Genomic DNA, 15,373 nt, shown 5'->3' with positions numbered 1-15,373 from the left:
CCAAAAGTGTCTCTTTTTGGTATAGGGGAGAGCGGGGAGTGTTCGCCCTATTTTTTTCTGACCACCCTAGCAATGTCAATTTTAAGGTTATGGATGACCTGATTAGCTCATGTGAAAGCCCTATGTCTTAGCTATATATGGCCACAATCCCAGAACTATAGGCCTTACAATAGCAACAGGATAGAGCAAACAAAAAAGTTTTGCAAAGTGGCGAACTTGCCCCATATTGGGGCAGGTTCGCCCATATGGTGGGGTAAGTTCACCCTAATCACAAAAAAGGTTTAAACATTGCATAACAATAACATATTCAATGCAAACATTTAGCAAGAGTATACAGGGCATTCATTTTCTTCTGGGTAGTCACTAAATTTGTTTGCAGGGGTCGGGTCAGGGTAAAATGTAGGGGTCCAAAGTGAGCTTAAACGTATCATGTTTACAACTTCAGGGAGATTATGGATTAGGACATAAACGGTGGTATGAGTAATACTGATACCACATAACTTTAAAAAACATGCTTTTCAGTAGTTTTACCTTGTTTAATGGTATAATTATCGATATTTTGCATAATACGCTGATGGGGCAGGTCCGCCCTCCAGTTTGGGGCAAGTCCGCCCGGGGAAGATATAGGGCGAACATGCCCCATCCTCAAAAGGGCGAACGTGCCCCTAGTGCACATTTTAAAATTTTCTTCAGAGTATGCAAAATACAAATCGAATAAGGAGTTTATAACTGCATGAAATCTTTGACCAATCCCATATGTTCCCAATACAGATTTCCATTAAAACCATCTGTATTTATGTATCAATGATAATACAACATTATGAATGCAAGAAAAAATTACGTTTTGGTGTATTTTTTTTGTTTTGGCTGTAGTTCGATGAACACGTCCCTATGTATCGCGTAGTTAATATGAGAAGTTTATAATGACCTATGTCACCTAATTTTGCCATCACCAAATTCCCCGATAGCCGTAGTGCTGAGAAACAAGGGGTGGGCGAACCTGCCCCTAGGGCGAACACTCCCCGCTCTCCCCTACCACGTCACAATTATAAAAGTGTTTTCAGAATATGGTATACTGTTTGTGCAATTTGTTGGAAACTGATAATTTCTCAATGATCATTCACGGATCAATGGTACAAGGGAATGTCTAACTTTGTAGCCACAAACCAATAGCATATTTGCATTCAGAAAATGATTCCACCCCTTACAATTGTAACGATAACGAACGAGTGTTATTTTCTTCGATTTGGCTGATAATTGCCCTCATGGGTTAAATCTAGTAGCTTTGAATTGCATGGCTCATTGGCAATGAATTTGGACTCAAGAAGGCACTGAGTGATGGCATGTTGATGGATACTTTTCGTCATTTTATGAATTGTTGCCATTTGGCGAAACGTATTTTTATAGTATAGTAGGGCGAGCCGCGAGTGTAAAATAAGGTTATTTAATTTTTCGATACAGAACTATGCCTTTATCCTCGGAGCCTTTCCTCTGAATTAAGTTAATATTCAGGAATAATTGGGTAAAATCAGTGGCCTTTATTTATGTGTTCGTGCTTTTATTCCGGCTTTTATCAGCTATATGTTAGTATGTGGATGAGGTGTGTTTTCCTCTGCAGTACATGGCAGACTCGAGAGTACATGGTGCGTTTAACATCTGCAACTTCAGTTTGAGCCAAGGCGTTTGAGCTTAAAAATCTTTACCATCAAAAATCTCACACCAGAATTCATGCATAAATAATCTCAAGGTTTGCTTTACTCCAAAATAGTATACTCGTATTCAAAAGCATAATACTTGATTACTTGACTCCGGCTGCTCAGTGCCAGAAGTAGGTAAGTGCAATAGCTGCCATGTGTAGCTGCCATGTGTAGATGAGTACAATCCCTACTCTGTGTAAAATGCCTAATATTCACATGGCAGCTCTTCCACTTCTAGCACTGAGCAGTCGACTTACCAGAATAGTATAATTGATAAAAAACATGGTAATGATATAACAAACTGCATGTATCTCCAATCTCTAAGCCAATACGCTATTGGGGCCAACAAAGCCACACCCACGCCCCAAGACACGTTATTCATACAGCCCGCCACAGTTCTGGTGTCTACAGGAAACATCTCCATCACCATCACAAAGCCGGTTAAATTTATACCCTGTGAGTTTAAAATAGAAGAAAATTTATCAGTGTTAACATGTTAACAATGGTTAATGACTTATAAAATACGCCAAAATAAGCTTGTCCAGTAGAGAGGTTGCGAATTCCAAACGTACGAATCATACGCCCGTACATCTATTCAAAATCACTCTCTGTGACGGGATTTTGAATACGTACGTTTTAGCATTAGAAACAGTGATCTAAAACCTAAGGAAAGAACGACGCTAGTTTTAAGTTTAAATGTGCTAATCAATGGGAAGCACGGCTCACACCGATATCGCCCGGTTAATAATTACATTATACAGCAGAGACACTGAAATGAATACCCGGGATCGATACACGTTTTGTGTACAAATCAAATTTGCATCTTCCTTGGGTTTTGGGGTCATTTCTTGAACGATTTCAAAGAATGAGGTCTTAAATCCGAGCTAAAAGATGCAGCTATTGGCTGCTGGTTCCAATTATGACATATCTGGCTTTGTTTAGGATATACAGGGGTGAACATAACTGGTACCTTAATTATTTTGCGCACTGTATGTGTTTGTATATGTACATAAGAATATGAATACGGAATAAATTTAAAGTTGGTATTCTCACCTGTTCAAACATACCAACGCAAAACCAGCAGACTACAAACCACTGATAAGTCTGTACAAAACTTAACGCAATTCCAAAGATGGCTTCCATAGAAAGGGCGCCAAGGAAGACTAACTTTCGACCAATGAGATCAGAGAGCTGGCCGTTCACGATCGCTCCTACAAGTACACCTCCAAAAAATACGGATTGGGCAGTTTGTGATAGCAGACTCCTGTCGCATACTAAATCGAACTGAAAAGAAGTAATATTAGGAAAACAGAATAAGTAAACTTTCACTGTCAATTGAAAATAGTATACATACATGACAAGGGTTTGACTGTGACTTAAAGTTACCCACGAATACGGACGACATGAAAAGAGCTCGAATGTCACTTAAAGTTACCGACGAACACGGACAATGTAGTTATAAAATCGTCTTAGACTTTGACGGTAGTATAATGGCCATTGTTTGCCTGTATTGATACCGAAAATCAACGTTAGATAGAACAAAGAATCCACACGATATATATGACAAATAACCCAACCATTTTGGCTGAAAATCTTAATATGTAAATTATAATTAACTTTCATTAATGCAAGGTTGGGGTATTAACTCGTAATGTACATTATTCTGCCTTACTACAACAGTAGCAGAGCAGAATTAGTGCACAACTGATATATTGCTTGGGTGACATTTTATAGAGTTTTGAATTTGAATTTGCGGTATTTCAGATTATTTTAATTGTGTAACGTCAGCAACATTTACCCTTCCCCCTCCCCCGTGAAACATGATTTTGACCACAAAATGTCAGTTGTGCCTACTTGTTGTGATCAACTTTTCAAACAAAATTATTTTTCAAGCCACCATGATCATAAAATTATCTAACGTTTTACAAACACGTTGGCCTGTGTTATTAAGAACACATAATGAATGTAAATTTTGAAAACGTAAAATAAAAATTCGTGTTGATTAATATGGACAATTCTCATATAGGATCGAACACTGTATAATTAGATTCAATATTATTCGAGTGTTTTCAGATATATATGTGATGTACGCACCAGTATCATTTCCTAGTTCAACTCTTTTGGTATGTTTGACTTACAGAGTGTCCCAGTAAAAGGTGCTCACTCCTGACATATATGGATGGCGGAAACCTTCAAAATACGCCTAACGCCTAAGAATACGCCTAACCTTAGACGTCTAAGATGCAATCTTAGACGTCTAAGATGCATTCTTAGGCGTCTAAGATGCATTCTTAGGCGTCTAAGATGCAATCTTAGGCGTCTAAGAAATTCGCGGTAGACTTAAATCAACGAATCACAGGACCAGAAATCCCAAACAACCAATCATCTTAGGCGTATCCCAATTATTGACCAATGAAATCTTAGACGCCTAAGATTTTACACGCCTAAGAATTCTTACACGTCTAAGATTGATATTTTAGTGATGGACGGTATCACCAATGTGATTTTCTCTGACGACTTGCAGCAAAATTGATTAATTGGTTTGATTTTATTTTCGTTGGTTTGGTGTGCTGTTTTGGTGTGGCTAGTAGTAGTCAGGTATTAATGTTGATGAGCATGATGACGGCGGCGACGACGACGACGATGATGATATGATGATGATGATGATGATGATGATGATGATGATGATTATGATGATGATGATGATGAAAATTAATACACAAACAACAAAGAGGAACAAACATGCCTAGCATATATTTATATACCTCCATGATTCTATTTTTAACATAGAATATTTGACCTCTTGTCTTCTTGCACTTTGCAGACTGAAATTATGCATATCTGATCTCTTCAATTATAATACAAGACGATTTGGCCTTGGCCCGGGGGCCTTGGCGAAAATATGTCACACGCTGTTCGAATTATGAAGACATAGTTGGTTGACCTTATAATGTGTGTGCAGTAATAACTTGACCTCTGAACGTATTGGATATAAACGCATCATACCCTACACCGTCAGGTTAACTTTCTTGTTGAATGGAGGTATCGAGGTCTCTTAACTGTGTATTTTGGCTCAGTCATAGCATACGTGTTAAGAAAAAACATACATGAAAAGTGAGCAGGGTGACACCATAGACACGTGCTCTTTGTTTAAACATTACAAGTAACATGAGTGGCAAACATTAATGTTTCATATTGCTTGCAACCCCCTCCCCCAATCAATGTTGTAGCCAATACTAGTCCGTTCCTATCTCAGTATCAAAACAACATTGACTGGGGGGGTGAAAATTTCATACTAAATTTAATCCCTCATCACAGCCATCATCATCACCACCACGACTCTAATAATCATCTGATATCATTTGTATTATCCATCATCATCATCATCATCATCATCATCATCATCATCATCAACAACAACAACAACAACAACAACAACAACAACAACACCATCATCATCATCATCATTATCATCATCATTTACACTATAGCCACACAAATAGAAATCTTACATTAACTGCAAGTCATCAGAAAAACAAAATATTTAAAACAAATTAAAGTTTTATCAGTTTGCAACAACAACATCAACTGCTAGATTATGTTCAAATGAAAAAAGCCTATTAAAAAAAAATACATTGTTCCGCCTGAATTGTCAAAAAGTGGCTGAAAAGAACAAAACAATGGGCCATTGTGCCGAAAGGTGGGAGAACATGTACCCTATCCCCCTCCCACCCCATCACCCCTTTCTCTTTGGGATTGACGCGGGTGGCTATGGAGAGAAAAGGAGTTTATTAAAAACACACCACCCAGCCATTGTTCGAAATATTCTCTAACGCACAGCGTCCGTTGTACGTTTTGATCGAATTTGCGATACCGTCCATCACTAGTCACGGTCAAATAGTCAATCTTAGACGTGTAAGAATTCTTAGGCGTGTAAAATCTTAGGCGTCTAAGATTTCATTGGTCAATAATTGAATACGCCTAAGATGATTGGTTGTTTGGGATTTCTAGTCCTGTGATTCGTTGATTTAAGTCTACCGCGAATTTCTTAGACGCCTAAGATTGCATCTTAGACGCCTAAGATTGCATCTTAGACGCCTAAGAATGCATCTTAGACGTCTAAGATTGCATCTTAGACGTCTAAGGTTAGGCGTATTCTTAGGCGTATTCTTAGGCGTATTTTGAAGGTTTCCGCCATCCATAGACAAAAGGTATTGACGCTTATGATAAGGATAATGAATTGAGTGCAGTGCATATTGTGGAGAAACAAATAAAACACACTACTGTATGCAGAGAGAACAACAAACAACAAATGGAGGCACAGAAGTAGGTTCGATAGCTAAATATTACTAGTTCCACGGCCCATAGAAGTGTTACCCTACAAAAACAATAGGGACGAGCAGGATTACAAGTACAAAAAGGCACTCAAACAAGTGATGAGAATCACTATGCACATAGGCAGACAAACTGTACCAAACAATGACAAGGAATAACAAAATAATGCTAGGTACAAAAGTAAGTAAAGTTCGATGGCCAAAAATTCCAAAGCCAAATCAAACAGACGATTTTTGGCCTGTTTGGTCTGTACCTACATACGTTGTCACTATTTGGTTCAGTTTGTCTGCATATGTGCATAGTGATTCTCATCACTTGTTTCAGTGCACTTCTGTACATGTATTCCTAATCATCCCTGTTGTTTTTGCAGGTTAACACTTCTGTCATGTCTGTGGGCCGTGAAATTGGTAATTTTTGGCTATCAAACTTTACCTATTTCTGAGCTTACATTATTTGATTGTTAGTAGTTCATTCTGCGTACAATTGTGTGTTTTACTTGATTCCCCACACCAAGTTAATGTACCATGCTCTGCTTTCAGTTACTCAACGCAACATTTAATTTTTATAATTATTTTTATTTATTTATTTTTGGAACGCTGTGTACTTATTAATACGAAGCGTGCACGCTGGTTACCAATATTAAAATTGACTTTGGTCAATTTCCTTATTTATTTTGTTAATTTATTCTCCATGCTGCGGATATTGTTGCGTTCCGGAAAGGAGGAGTGGTCACACAATAATATTAATTCTACGGGTCATTGTCATTACATGTTTTATTTATAACCTTAATTTTGCTTTATCGATCAAGCTTTCTATCAAATTTATATGTTGATGTGGTAATGAAAAAATATATATGTTTGTTTTTTTTCTTGTTTTTTTTTGTTGTTTTGTTGTTGTTTTTTTTTGTTTTTTTTTTTTTTTTTTTTTTTTCTAGTGTGTACAGACCCCGGGGGGGTCACTCGCGTACCAAAGTGGTACGCATGCTCGTCCCAAAAAACGTCGAAAAAGGGTTGATTTTTGGCCTTGTAGCGGCGTCGACGTTTTTAGAAAAAAGGGTGCTTTTCAGGTTAAGTTTAGACGTTTAGGGTATATATTTTCAACTTCAGTGGGTTTGTTATAGAATTTACGCCATTTAGGGGTCCATTTTAGTTTTTACGCCTAATAACGCCATATTTTAGGGGTAAGATTTACAGAGCCTTACGCCAATAAGGGGTGAAATTTTTCCACACTGATTACGCCATTTAGGGTCCATTTTTGAGGTGCTGGGACGAGCATGCATACCACTTTGATATGCGAGTGATCCCCCCGGGGTACAGACGGCAAACAAAGAACATCAACTCAGTCAACCAGGATGTCTCGAAACTACCAACTTGCGACTTTACGCTCATTTCGTGGTAGCAGATTACATAATTTATAATATTCTCAAAAGGAACAGTCGTCCGCAGACAAACTATGCTTTCTTTTCAATAAAGGTCCGCAGACAAGCTATGCTTTCTTTTCAATAAAGGAATGGGAGCATTAAAGTAGTGTTCTCCACAAAAATTTTCGATAAATTCATTAATTTCTCAAAAGGTGGTGGTTAGTGTTTTGGCATTAGTTTGGTTTATATGCACAGAAGATCGGTAAGCGGCATATTGTGCGAACTTCCTCAGTATTAAAATCAAATACATGGAAATAAAATCCAAAATCATTTTTTGTGAACACAAAATGTATCAACAGAAAAGAAGGACTCATATTACTAAACTAAATTTATATAGCTTTAATTGAGAAATTGATTGCACGAAAAATTTCAAAGCTATATATGTAGTCTGCAGAGGAATCACGCAGCTCAGGGATATTCAAATTTCGCGGAAACAGAGAGATTTCACGGAGCCTTCGTGATTTCGCTCCAGGAAACTTGTTGTACCCTGCTGAGAATCCCAGTCTTGAACTTGACCTAGTTAAAGATCAAATATAGACCAACCTTGATTCAATTTACTAATATTAATGACGTGGGAGTTCAATACTACATGAATGTCAATTTTGCAGGAATGTTTGCTTCTTAGATAATATGTCTGGTCGCTATCAAGTATTATAGGCCGTCATTCATCATACGTATCGGGTCATAGTTTGTAACAATTTAGTTGCACAAGTATTTACAAAGTAGACAAATTTCATAATAAAATGAAATCACCTTTTGAATATTTCAAACAAATTAGCAGAGTTGTAACGAGTCAAGTCATTTCATGGTCGAGTCGAGTCATTTCTAGCAATATCTCGAGTCGAGTCGAGTCAAATGACTCGAGTCACTGTACAATCTCTATGGGGAAAATTTGACAATCCGAGTCGAGTCATTTCATTTTTGAAAAGTCGAGTCTCGAGTCATGACTCGTTACAAGTCTGCAAATTAGTGAATGGAGAGAATGGAAAAAATCAGAATTCTATACGTTTTATTCTCTGTCGCTACATTTAGGAAAGATTTCGACCTCAAAGTGTTATTCACTAAAAAACGAGCCTATGGAAATATATGCGCGCGCATCGCGTTTTAAGAGTTCCATTCTATAAATCACGCTAATGAGGATAATTGAATGACTAAACGGTGGGCGAATAGTAATAAAATGGTGATTTGGTGAATCGCTGTCTTAAATTTCTTAGAAGAAACTAACTAAATATCTGTTCGTGCACTTTAAATGGGATAGCACAGGGTCATCTGCTAAAGACCCAAAGGCTGTATCAACACTCTTGAACAAGTGGTTGTGTGAGTCTTTGTCTATAGCATGGCAAGTACCTGGCGGCAAGTCCTAGGCACGTGTGGCTCACAATACTACAGCCAAAAGCCATCCAAGATCAACCAAATCGTTTCTGACATTAATCTAAGTGTTTCCGTTGACTACGTTTACCAAGCTGTCTATTCTTATTTGCAGATTGCTATTTGTAAAAACCTCTACCGGAATGTGGATGGAAACAATTTCTTCTTAAACACGTCGGTATATCTCAAATTAAACAGTCGCTAAAAATTAAGGGTAATCATACTAAGATATACGTTATTCTATTAAGCTCATTTAAATACAATAAAAGTCTTTAAATAGCAAAACCGTTTGGAAATTATAAATCTTATTTTGAAGTATTGTCTCTATCTAGTATCTAGTGAAAGTATTTCGAAGCTATTAGTGTAGAAGCAGACTTGTGAACAGACGTCAAGAAGCCATGAGCGTTTTGTAAGCCCTTCGTATGCGATGTTGTCAAAATACATTGCTGCATCAAACAACTCTTAAAATAGCTCCATATGTAGCGAAAAAAAGAAGAAACAAATAGGGGTCTATGCCCAATGGCAAATATGTTAAATAATGATTTCAATTCTAATATATTCTTTCGAAGTATCTATAATGAAATTAGGTATTTGTTGTTGTTTTCTCACTTGCTCCAGCAATGTGCAATGAGAGATGTTTTTACCTCCATCAAGCCAGCTTCAGTATCAACTAAGACGTCCAGGTTAAAAGGTGTTTTGTAATGACCAGAAGCAAGCTCTCACAACAGGTGAGAAAATTTACCTTTTATATGAAACCGTTAGGCATTCTTGATTGAAATCAAAAACATTCAGGGTCCTATTAAAGTCATGAACTTATATAAAACACTCATAGCTACTCATGTCATATAGGCCCTGGATAATTACTAAGTACCCCGGTAGTGTTCTTGAGCAAAACATTAAGGAAAATAGAGCAAAACATATTTTGTTATTGATAGAATTTTGTTAACACACCTTAAGGGTTTCTTACTTTCTTTTTAAAACCATAGAACTCACGCGTTTACGCCCAAACGACATAAGCTAATCGTAGATCCATCCTTTGCGCTCATTTTAGTGATACATTTTTTACCCCAGGACCTTACCCGGAGGTAGGGCCGACCGTCAAAGATGACCATAGGGGGGGGGGGTGAGGCACACCTTTGGTTTCTACAGTAAAATCAATGATTTTCATTTCCCTCCTGTGAAATTATTACAAGAGCTACTGACTTTTTACTTGTTAGTTAGTCATTTCCTTTTATATTCAGCATTTTTGTAGAATTTTTAGCCAAAAATCAATTTTACCTATACTTTTGTACATAGCCAGAATTTCCAAAATGTGCATGGGCGCCATCACATTATGACGCCATAGCGGCATTATGTGGGGCATGTTTGTACTTATTTTGGTATCACTGGATAGATGAGACCCATAGCTATACATTGGTACCTAATATAACGGCATGTTACGTTTATAATTGAATATTAGACGGGTTGAAACACCCCCCCCCCTTCGTAGTCCGTATGGCCCAGTAGTTCTAGGGTATTAAGTGGAGTTAGATCACGATACAAAATGTATGTTGGTATTCTCCTTAGAATCAAATGGCCTGTATTATATTGCTAAGAAATGTGATCAATTAGATATAAACTCAAGCAGAAGTTTGCTTAGCAACTAATGTAAGTAATTTAACAAATAGATCAAAACATTAATTAAAGAATAATTAATTATTTATAGGTTGATAAATGCGTATCAGTTGTTGGGAGTGAAATTGTATGAAATAATGCCCGCGTACTGACATGTTGATGCGTCTAATGTTCGAGCACCGAAGGGTGAGTGCATTAGACGCATCAACATCTCAGTACAAGTGTTTTATTTTGTACAATTTTCTCGAGCAACAAGTGATACGCATTTATTAACCTATTTCATACACGACTAAAAATCCCGTGATTTGTTTCTATTTTTATAAAAAAATTGTCAGTAAAATGTTGGAAAATGCAAGCAAATATAAATGCATCCACCCGCAAGAAAAATTAACGCGTCAAAAAGCACACTGCGTGTACTACGCTGAGAGCGCACCAGTGCAATTATACACTATTTATGCATGGCTAATAATTTATTAACGATTGCTCTGATTGGTTCTCACTATCTAGGAGTGTATGAATATAGGTTAATAAATGCTTACTCGCTTGTTAAGGTAATACACTATTATAAAGTGTTGCGATTTGGTAGTTCACAACATCTTGCGAATGGTAGCGAGCTTTGGCAAAAATTGCATTGCTCATTTCCTTGTGAGCGTGTAGAAGAATTCAAATATCATAGAAATACTTTTGTAGGTCATGTGGTTCTTGAGTTATGTTGTAAAGTGGGCTGAAACAACAACACTTTTTAAAAATCTACATAACTCATTAACAACAATAAATTAAGCAAGTTTTCAAATTATATGATTTGTAGAATGAACTTTTGCAAAACATCAAAGTGTTATTTTTCAATAAATTATTGATTTAGACAATAAAAATCGATTTTTTTTGGGGCTGCTTCGACCAACAATACCACGTCTACCCTTAAGAGAGAAGTTGGACTCAATAATGCACGCGCTCTGGGATGTTGCTGCGTCTTGCGGGGCTAGGCTCGTGTATTGGAGGCATCAACATTCAGCGCATGTGTATTATCGTGTCCAATCAGTCTAGCAACAAGGGGTCCGCATTTATTATCCTATTTCATACCCGACAAAGCATTTCTACAATTTCCGCTAATTTTTTATCAAACAAAATAATGTAAATGTCGGACAATTTGAACACTATATCAAAGCACAGACCTTCAAGGAAAATAAATCAATCAAGACGCGAACACACAGTGCATAGCACGCCAAACTGCGCAATTATACAATATTTATCCACTCCAAGTCTTTATCTAACGGCTTTTGTGATGGGTGTATGAATTAAAATTAATTCAAACACTCCTAGATAGTGAGAACCAATCAGAGCAAACGTTAGTAAATCACGAGGTGTGCATAGCTGCACGGCGCGCAGTGCTTTCGGACCTTCAGACGAGTTCAATTTTCTTGCGGGTTGATTCATTTATATTTTCGTGCATTTTCCAACATTTTGTTTTATAACAAAAATCACGAGATTTTTCTCGTGTATGAAAAAGGTTAATAAATGCGTATCACTTCTTACTCGAGAAATTGTACAAAATAATGCACTTGTACTGATATGTTAATGCAACTTCACTCCCAACCTATAATTAATTGATTAATAACATTGCGCTCATTACCTTCCAAACCTCAGATATATTCACAAAGTCCAACACTAATACGGTACCGTATATTATATTCATCTCCTTTAAACCTATTAATAAAACTGTGCAATTTTGAAGGAGAAAAGTACACTGAGCACTATATTTTCAGGCATTTATCAGTCAATTGTCAGTATGTATTCTTAACGTAGTGAGACGAAAAAGGTAGATGTCCTATATCATTTAGGGTGTACCCTACAAAATGCCCTTTGCACACCGTCGTCTGCTTAACAACGTCTGTTAAAAATACAATTTGGCGCCATATTTTTTGAGGAAATTAAACAAAGTAAAGTAATTCTTTTTTACAAAGAATTAATACTTATTCGACAAAGTGATTCGTCCAGCAGAAAGTCAACATTAATGTCCTTTTTTGTGTTGTATTGTCGGCGTCCAAATGCAGTGCCCTTTTCAAAGAGCTAGTTTTATGCGGATGTGACTGGTAAAGCAAGTATTTCTATGCGCCATGTGTAAATCAGCGGATTTGAAGAAGCGATCAAGAGCGCGCTGGACTTGGACTGGATAATATACAGCCTGTGGCATTTTAAGCTGACACTAAAATGATTGCCTTCCTGTTTGTTCAAAATGATGCCGCGTTTGATTATGGAAAGAAATTGCAATTGACATTGATGTAAGATAACGTTTAGTTATTTGCTGTAAATTTATCTCATTAGTTTTTATTAATAATTGTAAATGGCAAACAGTACAGCTTGAACTTGATGCGTGCGCTCACCTCAACGATCGTATACAATATTTTCTACAGTTCACATTTTCATATTATACCTCCTTTCAAGTCTGGTCTTTGTAAAAATCCTCTGGGATGATCCAAGTACATACAGATAATTATTCAATGTTATGTATTAAAGCATAGAACCTCGTGATAAATAAGTACAATTTACCTCAGAACTATGTAGTATTTATACCAAATTATGTAAAATGTTGATAAAGTAAAAATAACATTTTACATAATAAGTAAATATTATATAGTCCGGAGGTAGATTTTACTTACTTATTATGAGATTCTATACTTACATAACGTTATGTGTTAAATTTCTCTGTGTGTATTTTACATGCTCAGGAGCGTATCAGGGTCAGTTCTTTGAGGGGGCAAAAACAAAATAAAATTCCAGTGGGCATAATTTTGGTCCTGTGTTACGGACGCGCAGGAAGCGCGAAATTTTTTTACGGATTTTGCCCAAAATTAAGGTGAAATTTTTAAGTTTACCAAGCCAATTTTCATGATTTTTACACTATTTTTTGCCTAAAGTAAAGGTAAAATTTTGTGTTTACGGGCCAATATCCAATTTTACACTATTTAGGTGGGGTTATAGGGGGTTGAAATGTTCCTCTAGTTCTCTCTCGCTCTCTTTTGCTTCCCATGTGCTCCTTTTATTACATTTGTGTAACTTTTGGCCAATTTAAAGTCTTTCGTCGATCACACGTGTAAATAGCACCACAGCCCAGCTCATCACTATTGTTATGGTCTATCTATTCTTTAACAGCTATTATAATCTTGGCAATCTGATTGACTTATCTACACTCCTATATCAAAGCAGCCAATCAGAAAAGCGGTTAGAAAAGTACTCCGTGTACTACGCGCAGTGCTTTCGCGCGAGTTCGCGTCGCATAGGATTGATTCATTTTTGGGCGGGTTGATGCATTTATATTTGGTTTTGTTTTCCCCCATTTTTCGTGATAATTTTGTTATAAAAACAGCAAATGTCACGGGTTTTTTTCTCGTTTATGAAATATAAATAGGTTAATAAATGCGTATTACTTGTTGTACGAGAAATTTTTCGGGGCCGTCGTGCATTAGACGCATCAGCATCTCAGTACGCGTGCATTATTTTGTACAATTTCACTCCCAATAAGTGATACGCGTTTATTAACCTATGAATATTTCAAGATGGGGTTAAAGTACATTGACCTCCAATTACATTGACGGGATTGCTAGCGGTTCCTGGTGAAATATTGGGTATATGAAATCCTGGGTATCCGAAGCAAAGCAAATGGTCAATTATCTAATATGACCCTTAATTAAAAGAGAAGATTGTATTAATTGAAAGAACAGAATTAATATAAACTAGCATATCATCCGTCTTTCGCGGTTCGTAAATGCATAGAGTTTGGACTTCTACTTGAAATCTTTGCACGTTGTGGCCATACGCACAATCATGAAATATATTATCGCGAGGATAATTGCAAACATTGTACCGTTTGCAAATGATTTGGCTGTAATTTAAAGAAAAGGTAATTATTCATATGAACGTTGTTTGTTTGTTATTTTGTTGTTATTGTTGTTGTCGTTTTGGTTTGGTTGTTTTTTGTTTTGTTTTATTTTTGTCTTGGTTTTTGTGTGGGTGTGTGGGGGTTTCTTGTGTTTTGTTGTTGTTATAGGCTATATAATTTTGTAACAATACACAGTAAATATTTTAATATTAATTTTGAAGAATTCAAATTCGTCAAAAATGTGGTCTAATTTGACAAATTTAAAATTCGTCATTTCAAATGGCTGGTTAGTCATTCAAAAATTAATCTGTTACACTGACGTTTATAATGATGAAAAAATTATTTCTAATTTATTTTCAGCACAATAAATTATTATTTTTTCGTTAAAAGGGCATTTCGTGATCCACAGCCTTTTTTCAAAAAAAAGTTGAGATTTTTATATCACTGGAAACCTCTGGCTGCATAATGTTTATGTACAAAATATTTCTTGCAGATTAATTCGTTTAGCAAAGATATCGTGAAATTTGAATTTCGTTCTGGTGCACCAGAACCCCGGGACCAGAACGAAATTACAACGCTTTGTCTATGGAGCAGTGTAATACACATAATCATGCATAACTCGCGAACGCAAAATCGGAATCAACTGAAATTTTGGGAATAGGTTTTTTCGTGGATGTCTAATGAAAAATGACATAAATAGAGGATGCTAGGATGACAAAATACTCCTTTAACATTAAAAATTCCACTTGCAAATACAAATTAAATTATGAATTACTTTGGCAAATAATCAATTCGTCATTTATTGTGTCATTTGATTAGACCACAATTAAAATCTACAGAGTAGGACTTAACCATGGTCTATGGACATACGTGTGACAATTTTGACAGAGATCTGAGCCCACGATTGTTTGATGGCATAGAACTGTATTAATTTTTAAGCAAAGTTGAACACTGATGGCGCTATATCTTAAATCTTTGCATCTTTACAAGGGGTAGACACTTGTATAATGGCATTAAAACATCATAAAGATGTGTAACGTATAGCAAGGAAATATTAAACTA

The 15,373-nt window shown here is 36.4% G+C and overlaps 1 protein-coding gene across 1 annotated transcript in view; it reads right to left on the bottom strand.

Annotated features, from left to right (window-relative positions):
• Positions 1-15,373, bottom strand: part of LOC140155365 (organic cation transporter protein-like) — a 46,981-nt gene that overhangs the window by 17,402 nt on the left and 14,206 nt on the right. The window contains exons 3-4 of the mRNA XM_072178181.1: positions 2,751-2,981; positions 1,955-2,151 (exon numbers count right to left, since the gene is read on the bottom strand). Coding sequence (XP_072034282.1) covers positions 1,955-2,151; positions 2,751-2,981 — 428 coding nt within the window. The remainder of the gene's footprint in view (positions 1-1,954; positions 2,152-2,750; positions 2,982-15,373) is intronic.

Source organism: Amphiura filiformis, chromosome 6, assembly GCF_039555335.1.
Source record: "Amphiura filiformis chromosome 6, Afil_fr2py, whole genome shotgun sequence".
Classification (NCBI taxonomy): domain Eukaryota; kingdom Metazoa; phylum Echinodermata; class Ophiuroidea; order Amphilepidida; family Amphiuridae; genus Amphiura; species Amphiura filiformis.
Note: the sequence above shows the minus strand (reverse complement) of the source record. Positions and strands in the feature narration are given on the sequence as shown.